We start from the raw sequence: 23,537 nt of genomic DNA on the forward strand, positions 1-23,537 counted from the left end.
GTAAAGTATTTGTACCAACACACACAGTAACTTAGTGAAAACACTACAAAATGACACAACACCAGTTTAGAAAAAATAGGAAATATTTATCTAGACAAAACAAGACCAAAACGACAAAAATCCAACATACACAAGTCAAGTTATGATTTTTTTAAAGGTTTAAAATAAAAAGAGTCTTTAGGTAGTTGTAACACCACACTAGCGCTGCTAGCGTGAAAATGTACCTGGTTTGCGGCAAAAATAACCCCGCACGGGCGGTGTGCGTCGAAAATAACCCTGCACGGGTATATGCGTCGAAAACAGCTCGGCTCGGCGAGGCGCGTCGAAAAAGCCAGCCACGCGACGGTCCGAAGTCCCGCGGCGCTGGTTGCGATCTCTCAGCCTTCGTCAGCGATGCTGCGCGTCGTTTCTCCTGCTCCGGGCGTCGATTCTCCGGTCGCGTTTCCAGCGGCGTCGTTTCTCAGCTGCGGAGCCGGCGTCGCGTCGTTTTCTCAGCCGCGATCGGATTCGCGTCGATCTTTTCTCCGCACGGTGCTCGGTGCGTGTATTTTTGTCCTTAGGCTGCCAGCCTCTCCTTTCAGGGTCCCAGGAACTGGAAGGGCACCACAGAGCAGAGTAGGGGTCTCTCCAGAGACTCCAGGTGCTGGCAGGAAGAAGTCTTTGCTATCCCTGAGACTTCAATAACAGGAGGCAAGCTCTACATCAAGCCCTTGGAGATTTCTTCTTCAAGATGGAAGGCACACAAAGTCCAGTCTTTGCCCTCTTACTCTGGCAGAAGCAGCACTGCAGGAAAGCTCCACAAAGCACAGTCACAGGCAGGGCAGCACTTGTTCCTCAGCGATCAGCTCTTCTCCAGGCAGAGGTTCCCCTTGATTCCAGAAGTGTTTCTGAAGTTTGTAGGTTTGGGTGCCCTTCTTATACCCATTTTAGTCTTTGAAGTCACCTTCCTTCAAAGGGGACTCACACCTTCTTGTGAAATCCTGCCTTGCCCAGGCAAGGCCTCAGACACACACCAGGGGGCTGGAGACAGCATTGTCAGAGGCAGGCACAGTCCTTTCAGATGAGAGTGACCACTCCACCCCTCCCTCCTAGCAGAGATGGCTAATCAGGAAATGCAGATCACACCCCAGCTCCCATTTTGTCACTGTCTGGTGTGAGGTGAAAAACAACCCAACTGTCAAACTGACCCAGACAGGGAATCCACAAACAAGGCAGAGTCACAGAATGGTTTAAGCAAGAAAATGCTCACTTTCTAAAAGTGGCATTTCCAAACTCACAATCTCAAAATCAACTTTACTAAAAGATGTATTTTTAAATTGTGAGTTCAGGGATCCCAAACTCCACATGTCCATCTACTCTCTAGGGGAATCTACACTTTAATCATATTTAAAGGTAGCCCCCATATTATCCTATGAGAGAGACAGACCTTGCAACAGTGAAAACGAAATTGGCAGTATTTCACTGTTAGGACATATAAACCACATTACTATATGTCCTACCTTATCCATACACTGCACCCTGCCCTTGGGGCTACCTAGGGCCTACCTTAGGGGTGCCTTACATGTAAGAAAAGGGAAGGTTTAGGCCTGGCAAGTGGGTACACTTGCCAAGTCGAATTTACAGTGTAAAAATACACATACAGACACTGCAGTGGCAGGTCTGAGACATGATTACAGAACTACTTATGTGGGTGGCACAACCAGTGCTGCAGGCCCACTAGTAGTATTTGATTTACAGGCCCTGGCACCTCTAGTGCACCTTACTAGGGACTTACTAGTAAATCAAATATGCCAATCATGGATAAACCACTTACATACAATTTAAACAGGAGAGCATATGCACTTTAGCACTGGTTAGCAGTGGTAAAGTGCTCAGAGTTGAAAAGCCAACAGCAACATGTCAGAAAAAGATAGGAGGCAGGAGGCAAAAAAGTCTGGGGATGACCCTGCATAAGCAAAAGTCCAACATTTTGGATGAAAGCTTGTTCCATGCAAGATGCTATTAGAGCTGATTGTCTTCTACATAGAGCTCAATGTCAAGAAAGTCTATTTGATCATCACTTGAGTTATATGTGAAGTTTAATCCATATCCACTATGATTCAACAATTCAAAATAAGTACCAAATTAATCTTTTGTTCCATCCTAGATTATGAATAAATCATCAATGTATCGCAACCATAAGATTACTTTATTGAGATATTCTTGATGGTTCTCTTGCCATGCATACTCCCTTTACCACCAGCCCATGGTAAGGTTGGCATAATTGGGGAAAGAGAAATTCCCATAGCTGTCCCACGTATTTGCTTGTAAACTTGATGGTCAAATAGAAAGATGTTGTTACAGAGACACATTTCTACCATTTCTAGCTACATTTCAGAATAACGTGCTTCTTTAATGTTTTCCCCCAGTGCCAACATTTTGAATCAGAAAAGATATGAGTTTCAAGATGTCCGAAAAAAGTCCATATACAATTCTTATCCAGCCAGTCACTTATTATTATTATTATAATTATTACATGTAAAATGTGATTGACAAAACTTGCAAGTCATGACTCCCAAGTTAAAACAGCATACTCATATAAAAATGTTACCTTTTAAATCCCACTCACAAAATTTTGAAACACAAAGAGCTATAAAACTACTGAATGGATTTACACCAAATAAATAAAGGATCATCTTCTGAGTAAAGTTCTACTTTTAAGCTGAGATTGGTCCTCCATTCAACTGTTTGGGCTGTAGAAGTGAGTAAAATTTCCTATGAGATATAAAATGGGAACTCAAATGTTTTCTGTCATTTATCTTGTTTCCTTAGGTGAATTTACAGAAAACGTGGAATGCCAATACTTAGCTGCCACAATAATTAGATGGACACCATTTTTGAACACAGAGTTAAAAGCAAAATCAAAACATGCTTTTTAGTGAAAAGTATGACTGAACCTTAACTATACAGTGTATATATTATGTTGGAAATTACCATCTTTGTTTGGTATTCCCCTAGATTCTTTCTTTCTTTTTCTGAACCTGTTTTTGCCAGCCATAGGACTCTGTACACTTTACTCCTGCTATCCGGTGGTAAAGTACGTGTGCTGTCCTCTCTAAACTTGTTAGAACTGGCATATCAATAATTGTCACATTTAACTTACTTGTATGTCCTCCATATGAACACTAGACGCGCATTGATCAATAGGAGTTATTTTCCGACTAGTCGAGCCCGGTTCACAGAAGGGGCACACAATGATCAGAGAGGGTTGTTCTTTTTATATTAACACATGCCTTCTTCACAGGTGGTGGTTCTCCACTGAGGGATACACTGTTCACAGGAGGTTGTCTTTAGTGGTCAGAGTTCTTGGGAGGTGTTTCTCTCCTTTATAACCGCTACAGCACTGAATACAATGACTGTACACAAAGAGTGATTCTCACATTTTCTTTTCATTCAGGGGTTGCTAGTCTGCGTTGCTACTCCTGCAGGGATGTGGGTGATGGAGGATGTGCTACAGACCGCATCAAGATAGAAGAGTGTACCCCACCGCAAAATGTCTGTTTGGAGTCCTTTGCTATTATAATCATAGGTAGGTAACTGCAACAAATTTCGAGTTAGACTTTTTGCTATGTAGTAAAGCAGGAGAGGGCCTCTGACTCTTGTTTCTGAGAGGTTAGGCCCAGAAATAATGCCCTCAACAAAACCAGTGCTGAAAGATATGGAAGAATGGACTGTTTAGTATGGTTTCTCATAATGTCTCCACTTCACTCTTTATTTTCTTTACAGTGATGGTCTCAACAATACCAACATCTTACATAAGTAGTGTACATAAGTAATATTCTGTTATCCCATGTGTTGGGTGTAAGCTATCCATATCTTGATTTAACTGTATTTAATACTTCAAATAGATCTATTTTTGAGGGGTTTGGTAGCAGCTTTACATTTAATCTATTTTCCCATTAAAAGCTATTCCTACCCCAAAGGTCGTTATGGCAGCCTCTTATGATCTTAGGATGTTGTTACATCAACTCCCTTAACAGGCAATTGATGTACACATCAGTCCAATGAAAAGCCTTCCCATGTGAACCATCAGAGTAAAGAATGGCTTTTTCTTACCAGACATCTGGTGCGTGTAAACTTGCGTCTGTGATGGATGCCCAATGCCTCCCACCATATTGGCCTCCTTTGGAGCGTTCATACTCAGCTAAATTACTGGATCCATCAATGTTATCAAATTTCACAACCATCACACAACTTCGGTGATGGGTAAAATTCGAGAGACAGGCATTGCTCAAAACTATCCATACTCTAGGAAGTGGTTAAAGTACTTCCTTTTCCATAGATCTAAAAAGCCAGCTAGGTTTGGTTCTATCACAAAAAAAGTTTCAGTTGGGTCTCCACTTTTACATGTAGTTTTAGACATACATTTGGACCCACTATTTAGCATCATTAACAATTCCCTTCATTAAGTATTCTAAGGGTGATTGCTCAATAAGATATCTACAGAAGTTGTGAGGGAAGTCGAATGTGGATGAAAAGAAAACTCCTCTGGGTCTGTAGTCTAATAACTGAGGGCATTTTCATTTGACACTAAAGAAAGAACAAGGTTATCTTCCATTTTTTTACAAAGAGCATTTGGTCATTAGATGACTATTTCTATTAAAGTAAAAAATCTAGCTGTCAATCAGCATTTCAATAGGATCTTTGGCTAAGACATAGGCACTGTAGTAGAAAACTACATTAAAGTAGGGCCGTTGTTACCATGGCTCTCAACCGCTTACAAATCCTTAGCAATGGAAATAACAATCAGCTCAGGGCTTGACTTATGGTATGCTTCACTCCGGGACTCCTGATTAAACCATTAACAGAGCACCCACAATGCTGACTTCAGATCACTAGAAGGTCTAGGGAATATCAATTATTTAATACTGCAAGAAAAGTTCTCTAGTGGAGACATGTCCAAGACTGCATCATCTATGTTCAGATGCATCACAACCAAGCACCTCAGTTTGTGGGAGAGTGGATTAAGGTATGTCAATGTTAGAAATGGGGTCTTTGGTTGGCAGTTGGGTTACCCGCTGTCCAAGTAAGGACCCTCACTCCAGTCAGGACAAAGGAGAAACACACCTGATTAACCCCCACTCGCCCCCTTTGTAGCTTGGCATGAGCAGAAAGGCTTAACCCAGAAGCAATGTGTAAAGTATTTGTATCAACACACACAGTAATACAGTAATAGGCAATATTTATCTAAATCAAACAAGACCAAAATGACAAAAATCCAACATACACAAGTCTGGATATGAAGTTTTAAAAGAATAGATGGGGCACCACTTGGCAGGGCAGGAGTCTCAGCAGAGAATCCAGGTCCTGGCAGGGGAAGTCTTTGATGGCCTTGAGACTTCAAAACAGGAGGCAAGCTCAGTTTAAGCCCTTGGAGATTCTTCTCAAGCAGGAAAGCACAAAAAAGTCCAGTCTTTGTCCCCTTTGACAGGTAGAAGCATCAACTCCAGGATAGCCCAACAAAGCACAGTCACAGGCAGGGGCAGCACTTCTCCTCAGCTTTTCAGCTCTTCTCTTTGGGAGAGGTTCCTCTTGGTTCCAGAAGTGATCTAAAGTCTGGGATTTTGGGTCCAATACTTATCCCCCTTTCTGCCTTTAAAGTAGGCAAACTTCAAAGGGGAGTCTCTGTTGTTTACAGGATCCAGACTTGCCCAGCCCATGCCCCAGACACACACCAGAGGGTTGGAGACTACATTGTGTGAGGGCAGGCACAGCCAATTCAGGTGTGAGTGAATACTCCTCCCTCCACTCTAGCTCAGATGGCCCATCAGGATATGCAGGTTACATTCCAGCTCCCATTGTGTTACTGTCTAGAGGAGTTTCACAAACAGCCCAACTGTCAGTTTGACCCAGACAGGGAATCCACAAACAGGCAGAGTCACAGAATGGTTTAAGCCGACAAAATGCATACTTTCTAAAAATGGCATTTTCAAACTAACAATCTAAAAAACAACTTCACTGACAGATGTATTTTTAAATTGTGAGTTCAGAGACCCCAAATTTCAGATTTCTATCTGCTCTCAAAGGGAAACTACATTTTAAGGATATTTAAAGGTAGCCCCCATGTTAACCTACGAGAGAGATAGACCTTGCAACAGTGGGAACCACATTTGGCAGTAATTCAATGTTAAGACATGCTAAACATACCAGTACATGTCCCACCTTTGACATACACTGCACTCTGCCCATGGGCCTACCTAGGGCCTACCTTAGGAGTGACTAACATGTATGGAAAGTTAAGTTTTCCCACTTGCCAAGTTGAATTGGCAGTTTAAAACTGCACCCACAGACACTGCAGTGGCAGGTCTCAGTAATGTTTACAGGGCTACTCATGTGGGTGGCACAATCAGTGCTGCAGGCTCACTTGTAGCATTTGCATAACAGGCACTAGGCACCTCTAGTGCACTTTACTAGGGACTTACTGGTAAATCAGATATTCCAATCAGAGAAAAAGCCAATTACACATACAATTTCACATAGGGAGCACTTGCACTTTAGCACTGGTCATCCCTCCTATTTGTCTGAATTTGTTTACGTTGGCTCGAGGACTGTGCACTTTACCACTGCTAGCTAGTGCTAACATGCTTCTGCTCTCTCTCTAAAGCATGATACAATTGGCTTGCACTCGATTGGCATATGTCATTTTTTTCTAAGTCCTTATTAAAGTAGTATATCTTATACCCAGGGCCTTTAAATTAAATGCTACTGAATGACACCCGCTTAAGTAGCTACTTAAAACATGCCCCAGGCCCGCTATTGCAGCTTGTGAACAAGTTTAAACTGCCAATGTGTCTTGGCATTAAAGGTTGGACATGTACTTTTACGGTTAACATGTCATAGTAGTGAAAAACTCCTAAGTTTGTTTTTCAGTACTGTGATGCCTAGCTCTCCCATAGGATAAAACTTGATTGCTTATTACATTGAATAAGTGCTAATGTTTGACTGGGAGCAGGTAAGAATTTCGTGTTTGGTATCTGAGAAGCTGTAATTTAACATTATCCTGAATGATAAAGTCAGACGTTAATTTACAATTTTGAAAATGCCACTTTTAGAAAGTTGGCATTTTTCTGCCCTATTTGGTGCATGCACCCTGTTCCTGGGTCACATGACTGAATGTAGTTGGCAGTTGGACTTTATATGTTCCTCCCAGACAGCCACACAATAGAAGGATTAGGTGTTCCTGGATGGGCCATCACTGACAGGATGTGGGGATGGAGCTGGGTACAGCCCCATTTGCAACTCAGTAGGCTGTGCCCTGCATTCACACAAAGGAGTTGACAGCAATATGCTATGCCTACAGCCATCATGGAACCTGGGCAGGCAGGGCAAGAAACTCCAAGCACTTTAAAGGGAATTCTCTAGAAACCTCTACTTCAAAGAAGGTATACGAATAAGACCCTCAGACCCACACATAAGTTAACTTTGTGGATCTGTGGAAGGACTCTCAGAGGACAGCCTGCTAATGTGGTCTACTGTGTACTTCAGAGGACTGCTTTTCTATGCCCGGAAGGTCTGCTCTGCTGCCTGAAGCCTGTCTTGAACCATCAAAGGCCCACCATGCTGCTTGAGCCACGTTCCACTGCTTGAACCTAGAACTACCAGAGTGACTCCAAGGCTAGTTGGCTAACATGTTGATCAGAGCCTCAGGGACAAAAAAGGCTCCCTCTAGCTTGACCGTGCACCTGGACATAGACCGAGTTAGTCCAGCCCTCCTAGTGGTGTCCCTCCAGTCCTCGACCCTTGAAAGTAGTGGCAAAGGTGTCCAGATTACTAAAACACAGGGGACTTAGAAACTGTTTAGCTAAAAACTGCTCTGAGAAATGAGAGAATACCAGAGCTATCCTCCACATCTATTCGCATAAGGTGCATAGTCAGTCGGCCTGACTCAGTGGCAACCTCTGCTGTGTTCTTGCCCATAGAGGCAAATCTTGTTCAGCAGTTCTTCACAGAAGGGGTATTTGTCCTTGTGGAGCCCTTATTGGGCACACCTTTAAGCTTCATCCTGCTGGAGGTGTTCGACTTCCAAAAAAGAGATTAAGGGCCTGATTTAGATATTGACAGAGGGGTTACTCAGTCACAGCAGTGACGGATATCCCGTCTGCCAAAATGTAAACCCCATTGAATATAATGGGTTTTATATTTTGGCTGACGGATATCAGTCACCTTTGTGACAGAGTAACCCCTCCACCCAATATGTAAATCAGGCTTTCAGTCCGAACATGGAAATCTTCACCACAACTTCATCCAGTGGCTCCCCAGCGATGACGCCGCCTCCTAGGACACTACCTACAGCCTTGCCTCGCTGAAATTCTACCTTCTCATATATTTTTTGTTGAAATTTCATCTAAGTCTGAAGGTAAGTGCCAAGGTGGGCCAATTCCCTTCTTGTATCAGAGTTGTTTCCATTGGTGTCCGCCATATTTTTCAATTTTGACCCGGTCTTGCGCAACTAGATGTTGCCGTTGGCTCATTGATCTGATTGCCTTTTTTACACTTAAGTTCGAAAATATATAACTCCAGTTCTATTGATTGGATTTTTGTTGTTTTGCTGTCAAATCATTTATTGAAGTTCACTCTATTTTCTAAATTGGTGTGGGGTATCTATCATGTGGTGTTTTCATCTTATTGCGGTTTGTGAGCTGCATAAATACTTTGCACATTATCTCAAAGTTAAGCCTGGCTACTTATGTGCCAACCTATCAGAGTGTTAAGCACATGTTAATTTAGTGAATTTTGTGGTTCACCCTGACAGGAAGTGTAGCTGTTGCTTGAGCAGGGTTAACAGGCCACAAAGCCAACATACCTATTTCTCAGAGTTGTTGTTACACTTCTTCGATAACTGTCTGCTTTGGTTCGCAGAGGTGTAATTCACCAGGATTGCATTTTTGCTACCTTCCATGTTTATAGTAGTCTCCTTGATCAGTAGAAAGCCAATTTGTGCCTCCATTATTGTCAGGGGATGTGCAAAGAGTTGGCATAGTATATTCTTCCAAGGCTTTGTGGTTTTTAAATTAGACCCCATATCTTGCTGCTCTATGCCAGGATGTTTCTGACCTTGATCTGCATTATGATGTTCACATTTGGTTATTCAAGGAGCTAATTAAGTGTGTTATTTCTCTTCTAGTGATCTCTGTCTTTCTGCATGCAGATTTTATGCTGGAATCCCATGATGGATTTCCCATCACAGTGATTCCAAATAGGAGAACTGCTTGACTTTTACCAACTTTGTATCTTTCAGGCAGAAGTGTTATTTTCTGTGATTGTTGCCTTGGGTTCCCCGCGACATAGTCTTGATTTTTTGTATATTTAGCTGCAAGGTAGAGTCTCTGCAGTAGTTTAATCCTGCATGCTGCTGTTCTTTGCTTTGCTCCAGCAGCTTTTGTACTAAATATGGAGTCATCATCATCCACAAATATGGGAACCATAAAATTGCTGTTTTGTAGTGTGTAATCCGTGGCAGCCTTCACTGTGATTGCACATGATACATTGCAACCTTGTTTGACTTCTCTGTCAGTTTTTACTCCTTTAGAAAATTGGCCATTCAAGCCTGTGCACCTACAGATTTCTTTATTACTACGCGCTTGTCCTCGCCTTATGCTTCCAGTTCTTGCCAGAGCATTGCTTCTAATGAATGCCAGAAATGCAACAGAGATGGGTTGGTTAGCCACTGAATAGTATTAAGTTCATACCTTGATCTATTGTGGAAAGATTTTCCCTGAATCCATTCTGGGTATAGTTCATGCTTGGTGACCCTCTATCCAAACTGGCAGCCTTGACAGTATTACGAAGGTGAGGATTTTCAGGTTGATTTTGATAAACTGTAACATTTTGGGATACTTGTGAACGTTTTTGTACAACAAGCACAACAATGCTTGTTCTCTAAGAGTCCAGGAAATCTTCTTCTGCTATGGACAGGCAGAAGTTGTACAGGAGCCCTGGTTCCAACCATCCAGACACTTACTTTATTATTTCACAGGACATCATGTCCGGGCCAGGGCTCTACCAGTCTGTAGCTTTTTGATTGCCATTTGTAGGTCCACAGTAATCCTTTGTAATATGTTATGAATGCCTGTATATTGAAATAGCTCATGGCTAAATGTTAAAATTAATGACAGGTTTGTAGAGCACCGATGGACAGCAATAGGGCTTAGTTTAAGCCAGCCCTATAGCAGTAAGACCATATGTATAGCTGACTCTCCAAACATAGTGCCTTGTCAGATGGACATCTGAATGTGGCTTGACCACTCCACATCCTTACCACCTTTCCAGAAGCAACCTCTGGCATGTTCTTGTTAATAATATATTGTGCTGTCCTTTTAATTTGAGCTTTTAGAGCCCCCCCCCTGGATTGTTATGACACAGGACCTTCTAAGATGCTGTGCGGAAACCGCCACACCATAGCAGTTCTGGTTTCCAGCCTAGTTTTTTCTAATTGCAATGCATTTTCCTGAAACTAAAAGAGGTATTATTTCACTATCCGATTGTGGGGAGTGTCATGAATGTCATTTAGAGGTCACAAGAAGTTGCATACATGTATAGTGTGACTCCATTCTGAGGTGCCTACTCACATAGGTAAATATACATGTGTAAGTTGGCTACAAGTAAATGCACATTTTGTGTAACTTTACTACTTTTGGCTATTGGTCATATATGGTGTGAAGTACTGAAATAGTGGTTGGTTCATAAAAATTTGAAATACGACTGTAAAGTTACTACTAGTACAACTGTATTTGACATTCGTCAAACTTAGCAGAAACCTCCAGAGACCTTCAAAATCAGGGCAGAGATCAACCTAAGGTGAAGTATAGGGAAAATAATAAAGGTTTATTAAATGTTCTAAAAATATGAAATTTTTTAATGCATTTTATATATTTATTTCAAATGTAGAACTATATAAAAAGTTATAGCATTAACAAAAAGATCCCACCTGAAAAAAGTATGTATTAACAATAATTGAAAGCAATGTATATAATCAATTAAATGACATGATTATTTTAAATAAATGTTAATGCTACTTTAATTTTTAAATTTAAATAAAGTTTAACAAAATATTTCAAAGGAAAATAATACTTTATATTTATAAATGTTTTTAACATTAAATAAAATGTTTTGAAATTTTTAAATAGTTTAAATTAATTAATTTGAACATTAATTCCTATGAGGTCTTATTTCTGCTCTCCATTATTTCCTGTGAGATGGTGTTGCAGTATCACTGATTTGCTATGCATGGTGCTAGGCTTACTCCAGCTCTGAGGCAGAACACATTTAACACTTTATTAGGTCCTTTTTGGCTGCAGTATCTATTGGAGGGCATTTTGGAGATAACATTGGAGTTACCCTTTTGTGGGTGGGAGATTGCCCTCCCTAAAATCCTCCTTAGTCCTATCTATACTTACTCCATCTCTGAGGTAGAGTAAATGTATTACTTTTTTGACTCCTTTTTGGCTGCAGTATCTATTGGAGGGCATTTTGGAAACAAAAGTGGACTTACCCTTTTGTGGGTGGGAGTTTACCCCCCCTAAATTCCTCCCTAGCCCTATCTATACCCTTTGATATTCCTCCCTCAACACCTCCCTTTTTGTAGTAGGTATTCCCCATTTTCCAGCCACTTCCCTCTGTCTCACCCACGTTGCTACTAAAACATATACTTACAAGTGCCGAGATCTCCGCAGTCCAGGTGGAGTTCTCCAAACAGAAAACGTAGGAGAGGTGGAGGCATACATAGGTATGTGAATAATAGTGTGTAGCATGTTAGCAGTATTATAGTAATCCTAAACATATCACAAAATGCAGTTTGTGAATAGGCCCCAACTCTAAATCGAGTGATTCTCAGTTTCCATGTCTGCTGTCTCTAGAGTCAATGGCAATTAGTATGTCAGAGATACAGATGTTAAGTGCACCAATCTCAAGAAAGAGCCAGTAGTTGTATGTTTCACTTGGAGGTATTTCATAATTGTCAGTGTGGCAGTGAGACAGATCATTTCCATTTAAAAAAGTGTGTTTGTTTTCCTTATCCTCTAAAAAATACACTGTTGTATTTGCTATCCACTCTCTCTCTCTCTCTCTCTCTCTCTCTCTCTCTCGGTTTATGTTTTTTATCTCTTATCTTTCTGTTGGAACAGATAAACAAAATGTGTCAGCAACAATAAAGGGGTGTGACCTTGGAACCCATAGGAATGAGGATTTCACTACCAGCTCAAACGGCCGCTGGAAATATCATGCCTGCTCTGAAGATCTCTGTAACACACTGGTGGCTGAAGACTTGGTGCACCAGCCACTACCCACTCTGACTGGTAATTATCTTTGTAGTAAAGAAGCTCCTACATATTCTCTTTGAAAAGGTAAATATGACACATTTCACACTACAAATTAAAGATATGTTTCAACACAGTAAGTCACTCTGTCCTCATTGATCGCTTTGCCAAGATTGTGGTTTGTGAAACAGCTTTGGAATTACTTTGATCCTTCCTCACAAACAGAGAGCAGTCAGTTTCCCTTGGAGAATTTAGGTCATATTCTTTCACATTGCTGTGTGGCATCCCTCAGGGGTCATCCTTCAGCCCTATATTTCTTGACATATACATGGCTCCTCTGGCTAAACTGATATACCTTTGGATTCTCCACTATTTCTTAAGCCGACAACAATCGAATTATAGTGTCCATTTATAGGAACGATGAAGAGGTCTCTTACTACTTCAGTAGTTGCATGTGCGAAGCCATCTGTTGAATGAAACAAAACATTTTTAAGTTAAAATCAGAAAAAATGAAGTTTTCCTTTTTGGTAAAGACACCTCTTTTTGGAAAATGTCATGGGAGCTCCCGTTTCCTGAGCCCCTTTTTGTCCTCCTCCAGAAAGTTAGGAACCTGGGGATGATTATTTTTATCTTAACCTAACATTTAGAGAGCAAAATAATAAACTTACTTCCTCATGTTTTTTTCTTACTAAGAACCATGAGAAAAATCCTTCCATTCCTCCCCTTTGACCTTCAGAAGCCAGTAGTCATTTCAATGGTATTTTCCAGGTTGGATTACTGCAGTGCCTTTATGAGAGCATTCACCAATGCTCTTTATACAAACTCCTAACTACTGCAGAACACGGCTGCTCATCTCCACTGTCAGGCGCAAAATCTCTTCATGGGCTAGGGATAGCGTACCTGAGGAAGAAATTCACATCTCATACTCCAAGTACACAGCTGCATCCAAAACAGTCATAGTTCCCAAATGGAATAGGACATCTTGGGGTGGCAGGAGTTTTATATATTCTACTTGCAAATTTCGGAACCAACTTTCTGGGCATCTAAAAAATCAGCAGAATGTGACCAGTTTCCAGAAACCACTTAAATCTTGGCTTTCCCTAATTCCCTAGTAATCTTTTGTTCTTCTAACCATGCAGATGCTAGCTCCAAGATGCCTTTCGGCAACTGTGCGCTCAATAAACATTAGCAATATCAACAAAAGCCTCCAAATAGGTTGTAAAAATGAATAGCATAACAATTTAATAAACTGGTCTAAGTTATGAAAAGGCCATTAACTGTGAAGAAAAAAAGAGTTAAAGTGACACATGACTTCTCAACCAGGGAGATGTAGCTTAATTGAAGACAACTCCACTTAAACTGAAAGGCCCAATAGAGCTCTACACTAATGTATGGAAGGAAATAATTGGTTTAGTGTAACTTCTAGATTGCTACAAGGACCTCCATATGTTCTTCTTTTAGATTTTCTATTTCTCAGAAACTAAAGTGTCACATGAAAAAATGGCAAGAGCCTAAACTGAATATCTTTTTAAGTTTCTTTATCAATTTTATATATGAAAAGAAGAACTTGGCTAGACTTAAGAAAGAAGCATACTTTTAATCAAGCCATATTTATTAAACAAACAAACACAAAATACAATTTTTCCTGAAACAATCTAACAAAACGTTGATTGTTTTAGAAATTAAGGGACCCATTATGAGCTTGGCAGATGAAAAACTCCATCCGCCAAACTCCCGACAGGTTGGCCGCGGCCTACGCAGCAACCTCCCCACCAGAGCTATTATGGGTTTCCTGCTAGATGGGCTGGGGGAAACCTACGTTTCCGCCCGCCGGCCTAGCAGGAAACGGGTTACAGCATTGTATCTGCTCGTAATCGAACCGGCGGCAGTGCTGTCACCGACAGGATGCACCAGCACCCTTGCAAAGTTCACTGTCTGCAAAGCAGACAGTGAAAATTGCGACAGTGCTGGCCAGGGGAAGGGGCTGCACTGCTCATGTCAAGTGCACCTGTTCTCGACCAGTCTTTTCATGGTGGTGCTGCTGCCACGAATTGGCTGGCGGAGAAGGGGGTCGTAATCCCCAGGGCAGTGCTGCTTGCAGTGCTGCCCTGGAGGATTAGGACCGCCATCATCCTCCAGACCAGTGGTTCCCAACCTTTGGATTTCTCTGTGGACCCCCGCTTTATCATTACTGGAACCTGGGGACCCACTGATTTATTACTGAAAGCTGGGGACCTAAGCTGTTAAGATTACTTAATTTTCTAAGCAGTTGCGGACCCCCTGAGGAGGCTCCCATGACCCCCCATGGGTCCACAGACCACAGGTTGGGAACCACTGCTCCAGACCACTGGTATCCAAGATCCTAGTGGAGCTGGCGGTCCGACGGCCAGGATTGTAATCTGGCATCTATACACCTCCACACTCGTAATAAGGCCCTAAGGGGGTCATTACGACCTTGGCGGGCGGCTACCGGCGCCCGCCAGGCGGTAACCACCATGCAGCCGCACTCAGGCGGCCCCTATTATGACATTCCCGCTGGGCCGGCGGGCACAAACCAAGTTTGCGCCCGCCAGCCCAGCGGGAATGAGGCCGCAACATAGGAGCCGGATCCTAATGGAGCCGGCGGTGTTGCGGCCGTGCGACGGATGCAGTTGCACTCGTCGTGCTTTTCACTGTCTGCTATGCAGACAGTGAAAAGCTGGCCAGGGGCCTCAGGACACCCCTTACCGCCAGCCTCTTCCTGGTGGTGCAAACAGCCAGAAACAGGCTGGCTGTAAGGGGGTCGTAATCCCCAGGGCAGCGATTACATCCGCCGGGTCCATTGTGGCGGTAAACTGCCGGCCCCGGCGGTGCGACCGCAGCGTTACTGCCGCGGTCATAATACACCGGGAGGCACCGCCAGCCTGTTGGCGGTGCTCCCGTCGTTTTGGCACTGGCGGTCATAATACCGCCAGGGTCATAATGACCACCTAAGTGTTGTGCAAGTATTTTCATTGGATAATTTTGTGATACAACTTAGCAATTATTGTTACATTTTGTTTAACTACTATGTATGCACACAAAACTCAACATTAAGAAAGTGGGGCAGGTCTACACTGGTGTCACTTATAGTATAGGTTTTAAGCATCTAGGGCCAGGTTTGCTCAGCACTTGTGTTGTCTTTGTCATGCAAGTCGATGCAAGGCAACATGAGTACTTAAGTGACGTCTACAAAACCATGCAAATCGATATTTGCATGCCCTTGCATCACTTCTCACCTGCAAAGTAATGCAAAGCAATGCCTTTCACTGCCTTGCATTACCCTGTGCCAGACAGTGTGAAGCATGGGCGTTCCCTTGCATTCACTCATGCATTCACTCATGTATTTTCATACAAACCCAGATTTACTACAGTCAGTCAACCTGTATTTGCAACAGAAGGGTGTGCCTACCTGACTTTCGTGTAACAGAGAAATATATATATACTTCTTCTCATTACTTCCTCTTTACATGTGTGCTTCATTCTGCAGCATACATACAAAATTGATAAGCCTCTAAGGATAGTGTTTGTGCAGGAAGGTATCCCTTCCTGAACAACTACTAGCCTGACTAGAACACAGGCACCCTTGTGGCATGATGCAAGTATGCCTACAGTGGTGCTAGTCTGCCACATATGTGCGAGCACAAAGAGAGAGCAGTAGTGTGCCTTATGTTAGTAAATATGGTGCATTTCTTCTCTCTTCCTTTTGCCCCACGCAGAGAATCACTGATGGCATTTTAGATGCCAACAGTGAAGTCTTCATTGATGTCACTGACCATGTCATGAGTGATGCAATACGTGAGGTCATAAACAGTGCATTATTGGGGCGCAAGTTATAGTTATCTCAGTTAACTATGTAGTATTAATGGGTGAACATAAGGAGTATGTGGCGCTGCCTGTCAATTATCCACTGATATCCAATTAATGCTGATGGTGCTCTTAAAAGAAGATCATCCTTTGCTCCTTGCGCTCAGTGGTAAGAATCACTGAAAATAGTATTACTTTATATAAGGCACACATCAAACGTAAAGTCCATTTGAAATCAGTTTTTATGTCTTTTATTCTTAAAATCTTGAATTTCCGCTGTAGGGTTCAATCGTCACTTGCCATTTGCCGCCAGAAACCACCAGAAACCAACACGTGTTTCATCAGGGGTGTACCCCATGTCTTCGTCAGGGCTGCAATCACATATATATAACACATTGTCTATACAGTCCTTAGAAATACTAATCATTGAAAACATATCATTTTATACACCTCTCATGCAAAGAATGGGATACTACTGTGATTAATGATTTATACCAACTACCATAACAAGTAAAATAAGATTTACATTTCAAGAGATAAATCATTATATAATTAGTAACCGTCACAAGAAGGTGGAAAACGAAGAAAAGAAGAGAAAAGGAAATGTATGCGTAAAAGACTAAGGGCCAGATGTAGGAAGAAACCAAATTGCGACTTGCAATTTGCGAGTCCCTGAGACTCGCAAATTGCAAGTCGCAATTTGGTATGCAGAAAGGTGTCTCAGACACCTTCTGCAACTCGCAATGGGGTCGCAAAGACCCACCTCATTGATATTAATGAGGTGGGTCGCAGTTTGCAACCCCATTGCGAGTATGGGCACTCACGGGGATGGTGGCCTGCTGGAGTCAGCAGACCACCATGTCCGTGACTGCTTTTTAATTAAGCAGTTTTTTTTTTAAAGGAAAACGAGCTGCACTTGGAAAAAAAAAAAAAAAAACTTTAGTTTCTGATTTTGTCAGGGCAGGTGGTGGTCCATTGGACCACTGCCTGCTCTGAAAAAATATTTTTTTTCCAGTCACAAAGGGGAAGGGGTCCCATGGGGACCCCTACCCGGACCCCTACCCGTTTGCGACTGGGTTACCATCCACTTCAAGTTTCGCAAATGGAATTGCATTGCGAGTTGCAAATAGGAAGGGAACACCCCTTCCTATTTGCGAGTCGGATCCGACTCGCAAAATGCATTTCTGCATAGCAAAGAGGCTTTTGCGCCTCGCAAACGGTGTTTTTCGCTGTTTGCGAGGCGCAAACACTTTGCTACATCCGGCCCTAAGTACTAGACACTGTTCTAGTTGAGTCCATAAACTGTATTCAATTGAATACGATTTAACACATGATCGATTCATTGTTGGATTTTCATTCCGAAACAGGTCCCCCAATGTGCAAGCATACACGTGTGTTAACTATAACTGCTGAATTTCACTGGTTTTGTAGGTTTGAAGTGTTAACCTAACTATAACATCCCTATAACCTTTGTTTTTTCAGTGAATTTCTATGTTTAAAAAAAAATCTATTTCCTAACTTTAACGTGCCTATAACCTTCAGTTTTTTCTGTGAATTTCTATGATTTTTTAAAAATCGTTTTGCTAATATAAAGTCCCTATAACCTTTGTTTTTTTCATTGAATATCGAAGTTTTTTTTTTTACATATAGTAATTTTTGTTACTATATGTTAATCCAACCACCACCGCATATGGCCTTCGGCAGTGTGCGGTAGTGGTGCTTTGGCCCTGATGCCAACCCCCTGTAAGCACCCAAACTTGCACCGTGCACAGCCTTCAGCCGTGCGCAGGGGAGGTTGCCCACAAGACCAGACCCTGCAGCCAACTCCCCCTAACCACTCAACCCCATGCTGTATACGGGCCTTTGGCTGTGCGCGCCATGAGTTGGCCAAGGCCTCTCTGGGTGTGCGAATAGATGTGAGAGGGCATATCTAGGGTGAGAGTGGCTCTGGGATTGTCTCTCTGGGAGTGAGAGTGCGTACATCAGTGTTTTATTGGGTGCGTTTTTTAGGCTTTAATATCTCATACTGTTAGAATGAGATATTCATGTTCAATTTAAAATAAAAAATCTATAATTTTAAATAAAATCTTTTTTTATAAAAAAAAAAAATGTTAATGAGTCCAGCTGGACTCGAACCTCCAAAGCTCAGTGTGAAGGTCAAGTAACCTTCCCACTGAGATATTGGGGTTGTGTTTGAAAAAAATATTTTTTAAGCCATTTATGGGCTACCTGGGACCGCGAGGGACCCCTTAATGGCTCCCCCACTGTCCTTCCTTCTTTATTATTATTATTATTTTTCAAATACAAATTTTATAAAAAAAAGTAGCTCTTATGGGCTTCCTGACACTGCAGGAGAAGACCTAAGGCTTCCCCTGCAGTGCCATTGCATCAGCAAGCACGGAGCTGCTTTGAGAGCAGCTCTGTGCTTGCTAAAGCATTTCATCTCTGTCCCCATATGGCCCTCATTCAGTCAAAAATTCAGTTTAGCCCCGGATGTGGGTTTTTTCCCCAGGGCTAATGGGGTCCTGAAGAGACCCCTCTTTCTTTTTAAAAAAAATATTTACCCTGGGGTTGATGGTCCCCAAGGTGCGGGGGTGTGACAGGCCCCCCCCACATTTAATTTGTTACCTTCCCCACAGAGGTGGTGGTCCCTGGGGCAGGGGGTCAGAGGGCCCCCTGCAGTTCTAAAAAAATGCCCCAGGAACTTGGCTCACCTCGGGCTTCATGATAATGAAGTGCGGGAGTCCGCGCCTAATTGTTTTTTATTTTTTTATTTTACGGCGGATCCACTGATCTGCTGCCAATCTGTCCAGGAATGTTTTTAAAAAAATGTTTTTTTAGCCCTGGGACCACCAGAGCTAAGGGGTAATAAAAGGGGTAGTACCATAGCCCCTTTTGTATTTTTTAACCTTTTTTTCTGGGACTCTGCTTCAGCCGAGTCCCAAGATGGCTGGCAAAACTTCTGTTGTTGGAGTGTTATCAGCCATTCAGACCTCTGCACGAGATCGTTAGGGGTTGTGAATCCTTTGCATCCCTTTACATTTCCCAACAATTACTGAATGGATTTACATCAAATAACAAAAAGGGCTCTTTCTGGACCAAGAGCTACCTTTCTGCCACATTTTGTGTAATTCCATACAGTCGTTTTTGTGCTATCGCTGTTCAATTTTTCCTACGGGAATTAACACTGGAAAAGCTCTAAATGTCACTCCCCTATATCTTAGCCCCCTCCCCCGATGGATCACCCCAAAATATTCCAGACAACAGCTCACGTGACTGTTGTATTTTCTGGGAAAAATTTGTGAAGATTCGTCAAGCAACGCAAAAGATACAGACAAGCAAAAAACGTTTTTTGTAGGTTTAGTTACTAGAGATAATGCTAACTACAACTGGTGATTTTGTATGGTTTTGTACTTTTAAAATGTGAGCTTAACTATAATGTCACTGTAACCTTTGTTTTTTTAGGTGAATTTCTATGTTTTTTGTTAACATATAGTAATTTTCATTACTACATGTTAATCCAAACAGCACTGCGCACTGTGGCCGGGCCCTGAGGCCAATCCCCTATAAGCATGCAACCTTGCACTGTGCACACCCTTCACCCGTGCACAGCAGGGGTTGCCTGCAAGGACTGACCTACAGCCAGTTCCTGTGGCCAACCACCCAAACCTTCTCTGCACATGGCCCTTTGACCGTGTGCAGCAGGGCAGCAGTTGGCTGCAACCTATCTCTCTTGGTGTGACAATATGTGTAAGGGGGTGTATATGGGAGTGAGAGTGGCTGTGAGAGACTGTCTTGGTGTGACTGCATGTATCACTGTCTTAGTGGGTGCATCAGTGTCTACACAGGTATGTGAGTGGCTGCATGAGGGTGTCAGTCGATTTGTGAGTGAGTGTGTGAGTCTGAGTGGGTTTGCGGGTGGGTGCACGAGTGTCTGAGAGGGTCAGTGAGTGGGTGCATGAGGGTCCGACTGGGGCTGTGAGTGGGTGCGTAAGGGTCTGAGGGGGTCCATGAGTGGTTGCATGAGTGTCTGAGTGGGTCTGTGAGTGCATGTATAAGTGGGTCTGTGAGGGAGTGCGTGACGGTCTGAATGGGGCTGTGGATGGGTGCACAAGGGTCTGAGTGTGTCTGTGAGTGGGTGCTTGAGTGTCTGAGTGGGTCTGTGAATGGCTTCGTAAGGGTCTGAGTGGATGTGTGCGTGAGAGAGAGAGAGATTAAAATAGAGAAAGAGAGAGAAAGTGAAAGGAAGAGGAAGAGTCTTTTGTAGGCTTTGATTGAGGATATACTTAGAATGAAATATTTCAACACAAATTGCATATAAAAATGTGTTTATCAGTTAAATAGAGTAATATCACCTTTCAGTATGAGCCTTAAACATTTGAATAAAAAAAAGAGGGAAAAGACCAGGGACATACCTGGAGCCTAACCCTCAATACTCAGTTTGAAGGTACGCGACCTTCACACTTGAGCTATGTCATTTTGTTCTTAATTTTTTTTAGCCCTTTATGGGCTATCTGGGGCCACGGGCAGAAGCCTTAAGGCCTCCCTCAGGATCCTTGAGTCTGTCTATTTTTTATTTAATAATGTGCACCTATGTGCCCCCCCCCCCCCCACGATCCCGTTGCTTTAGTAAACAGGCAGCTGTATTTAACAGCAGCTGTCTGGTTGCTGGACCACAGTTTTCATCTCTGTTCCCTGCACACATAACTACGTGCAGGTAACAGAGAGGAAAGCTCCACTTTTTGACAGCGGGACCTGCTTGACAGGTTCTGCTGTCAAAAAGTGGAGTGTCTGCTGTGACGTGGCTGCTGCTTCAAAGCTGTAGGCAAGCCACAGCAAATAGCTATCTCCTGTGCGTGGGTACCCCAGGACATAGCGGGAGCCAGCCCTGGGGGTGGTGCCGGTCCCTAGGACCATCAGTGGCTCCTCGAGGAGGGCCACCCGGCCCCCCTCCAACTTAGAAGAAGCCCCAGGGAGGTGGTGATCCCCGGGGCTAAGGGGGTCCCAAACAGACCCCCTATAATTATTTGTAATATAGCCCCAGGGAGATGGTGATCCCCGGTGAGCCCGCAAGTAATTAATTTAGCCTCGGGGAGGTGGTGATCCCCAGGGATGCAGGAGGATTCCCCCCACGTATTATTAGATGAACGCCCCGGGAGGTGGTGGTCTCCGGGGCAGCAGGAGAGGGCTTGACACCCCCCCACCCACATTATAATATAAATGCCCCTGGAACTTGGCCTACCTGGGGGCTTCAAAAAGACAAAGCGCGGGAGCCCACACTTCGTTTTTTGTTATTTTTTTAGTTTACAGCGCATCTGCGGATCCACTGGAACTCGTGCCTTAAAAATGCTTTTTAGCCTTGGTAGAGGTCCCTTTGGGACCCCAGTACCAGAGCTAAGGGGTCATAGTGTTCGTCCCCTGGCCAGTTTCGTATTTTTTATTCTTTTTTTCTGGGAATTGGCTAAACAGAGTCCCAACATGGCTGCCAACACTTGTTGAAGTGTTCGCAGCCAATCAGATCTCAGTACGAGATCGGCAGGGGTCACCAATCCTTTGCATCCCTAGATATACAAATTTGGATTTCTTTAAATTTCTCAAAAACGACTGAAATTTACACAAATAACAAAAAGGGCTCTTTTTGGACAATGAGCTACCTTTCTGCCAAATTTGGTGTAATTCCGTCGAGTGGTTTTTGCACTATCACTGTTCAATTTTTTCTGTGGGAATTAACATTGGAAACGCTCTAAATTTCACCCCCATGCCCCACCCCTTTATCTCAGACTCAGCTTGGCGGATCACCTCTATACTTTACATACAGCAGCTCATGTGCCTGTCTAATCTTTTTGGAACATTTTGTGAAGATTCGTCAAGTGGCACCAAAGATATAGGCAAGCAAAAAGCAGCTTTTTCTGTAGAAACTAAGGGCCATATGTACGAACACATTTTCCCATAGACACAAAATGGGTAAAACCCTTTGCTACATCTAGCCCTAGGTCCTAACTATAACTACCTAGTGGTGACCGCCCCTTGGTAATATAGATATAAATAATGAATGGGTTGGGTCCATTAGAAGCTTGTTTTTGTTTTTCTCTTTGGCCATTATGTTGCGATCATCGGGATGTTGTTGCAAATATGCTTAAACATTTAAGAAAAAATGTCCATCTAAAAAAATCAACAATCATTTTGGGCAATAGGGCGGCCGTAAGAAGGGGCTTCTGTTCATTGTTATAATGACTTAGTAACATGAAAGACTGGAAGCAGAGTTTCAGGTCTGAAAGAAAAACTCTGTTGCCTTCATCTGTAAAGTGCACACCATCACTTCTATATATGTCAGTCATGTTAAACCATATGTTGTATGCACAACACATCTTATGGTCCCTGAGAAATGCAGAAACAGCTTTATTAACATTTTTCCTGCTTTGTCAATCTGTGGGCATTATTGGCTTGACCTGTCCCATTTCTGTCTTTGACATATGTTGGTGTATGCCAAGACAGTGTGAAGGAAAAGTCAAATTAATTGTGCAAAGGTATGTCTCATTAAGATTTTCACTCCTACCCCAGTCAATGTGCCATGCTCATTACCTCCACAGTGCACAGTCATCAGGTCAGGGGCAGGTAATCTCTAATGCTTCTCACCAAAGGCAGCAATTGATGGCACTTTAACCCTTACTGGCCAATCCACGTAGGCCCGGATTTATCCTTTTTGACGCAAACCTGCGCTATCACTGGGTTGCGTCAAAAAGTATACTGCCAGCTACTGCCATGCCTAGACACCAGCATTTAAGCCATATTTAAGGAATGACGTTTGCCGGCGCTAAGGCCCGGTTAGCTTCAAAATAAATGATGCTACCTGGGTAGGGGAGGCGTAGGGGAGACTGGAGGTTGTGTGTCAAAGAATGGCGCTAGTCAGGTTAGCGTCAAAAATATTGACTCTAACCTGACTGGCATCATTTTTTGACACACAACCCCCATGGACATGACTCCTGTCTTAGTAAAGACAGGAGTCATGCCCCCCTGCCCAATGGCCATGCTCAGGGGACTTATATCCCCTGGGCATGGCCACTGGGCACAGTGCCATGTAGGGGACCCCAAGTTAGCACCCCCCAATGGCACTTTGAAAAAAATAACAAAATATTTATCTGGACTTACCTTGGATGGGTCCCCCCTTCCTTGGGTGTCCTCCAGGTGTGGGTGGGGGTGGCTGGGGGTGTCCCTGGTGGCAGGGAAGGGCACCTGTGGACTGCTTCCATGGTTTCTGCCCATGGATGAGCCCACAGGTCCCCTAACGCCTGCCCTGACCCAGGCGCTAAATAATGGCACTAAGCAGGCTTAGCGCCATTATTTAAGGCCCTCCTAATGCGCCCTCCTAATTACAGGCACCTGTGGGCCACTGGGGCGGACTGGTATTCAAAGAGACTA

The 23,537-nt window shown here is 43.2% G+C and overlaps 1 protein-coding gene across 3 annotated transcripts in view; it reads left to right on the forward strand.

The window, feature by feature from the left end:
• Positions 1 to 23,537, forward strand: part of LOC138246588 (ly6/PLAUR domain-containing protein 3-like) — a 119,272-nt gene that overhangs the window by 44,996 nt on the left and 50,739 nt on the right. For all 3 annotated transcript variants that reach the window (XM_069201281.1, XM_069201282.1, XM_069201280.1), the window contains exons 2-3: positions 3,437 to 3,568; positions 12,162 to 12,332. In XM_069201281.1, coding sequence (XP_069057382.1) covers positions 3,437 to 3,568; positions 12,162 to 12,332 — 303 coding nt within the window. The remainder of the gene's footprint in view (positions 1 to 3,436; positions 3,569 to 12,161; positions 12,333 to 23,537) is intronic.

This window comes from Pleurodeles waltl, chromosome 7 (genome assembly GCF_031143425.1).
Source record: "Pleurodeles waltl isolate 20211129_DDA chromosome 7, aPleWal1.hap1.20221129, whole genome shotgun sequence".
Lineage (NCBI taxonomy): Eukaryota > Metazoa > Chordata > Amphibia > Caudata > Salamandridae > Pleurodeles > Pleurodeles waltl.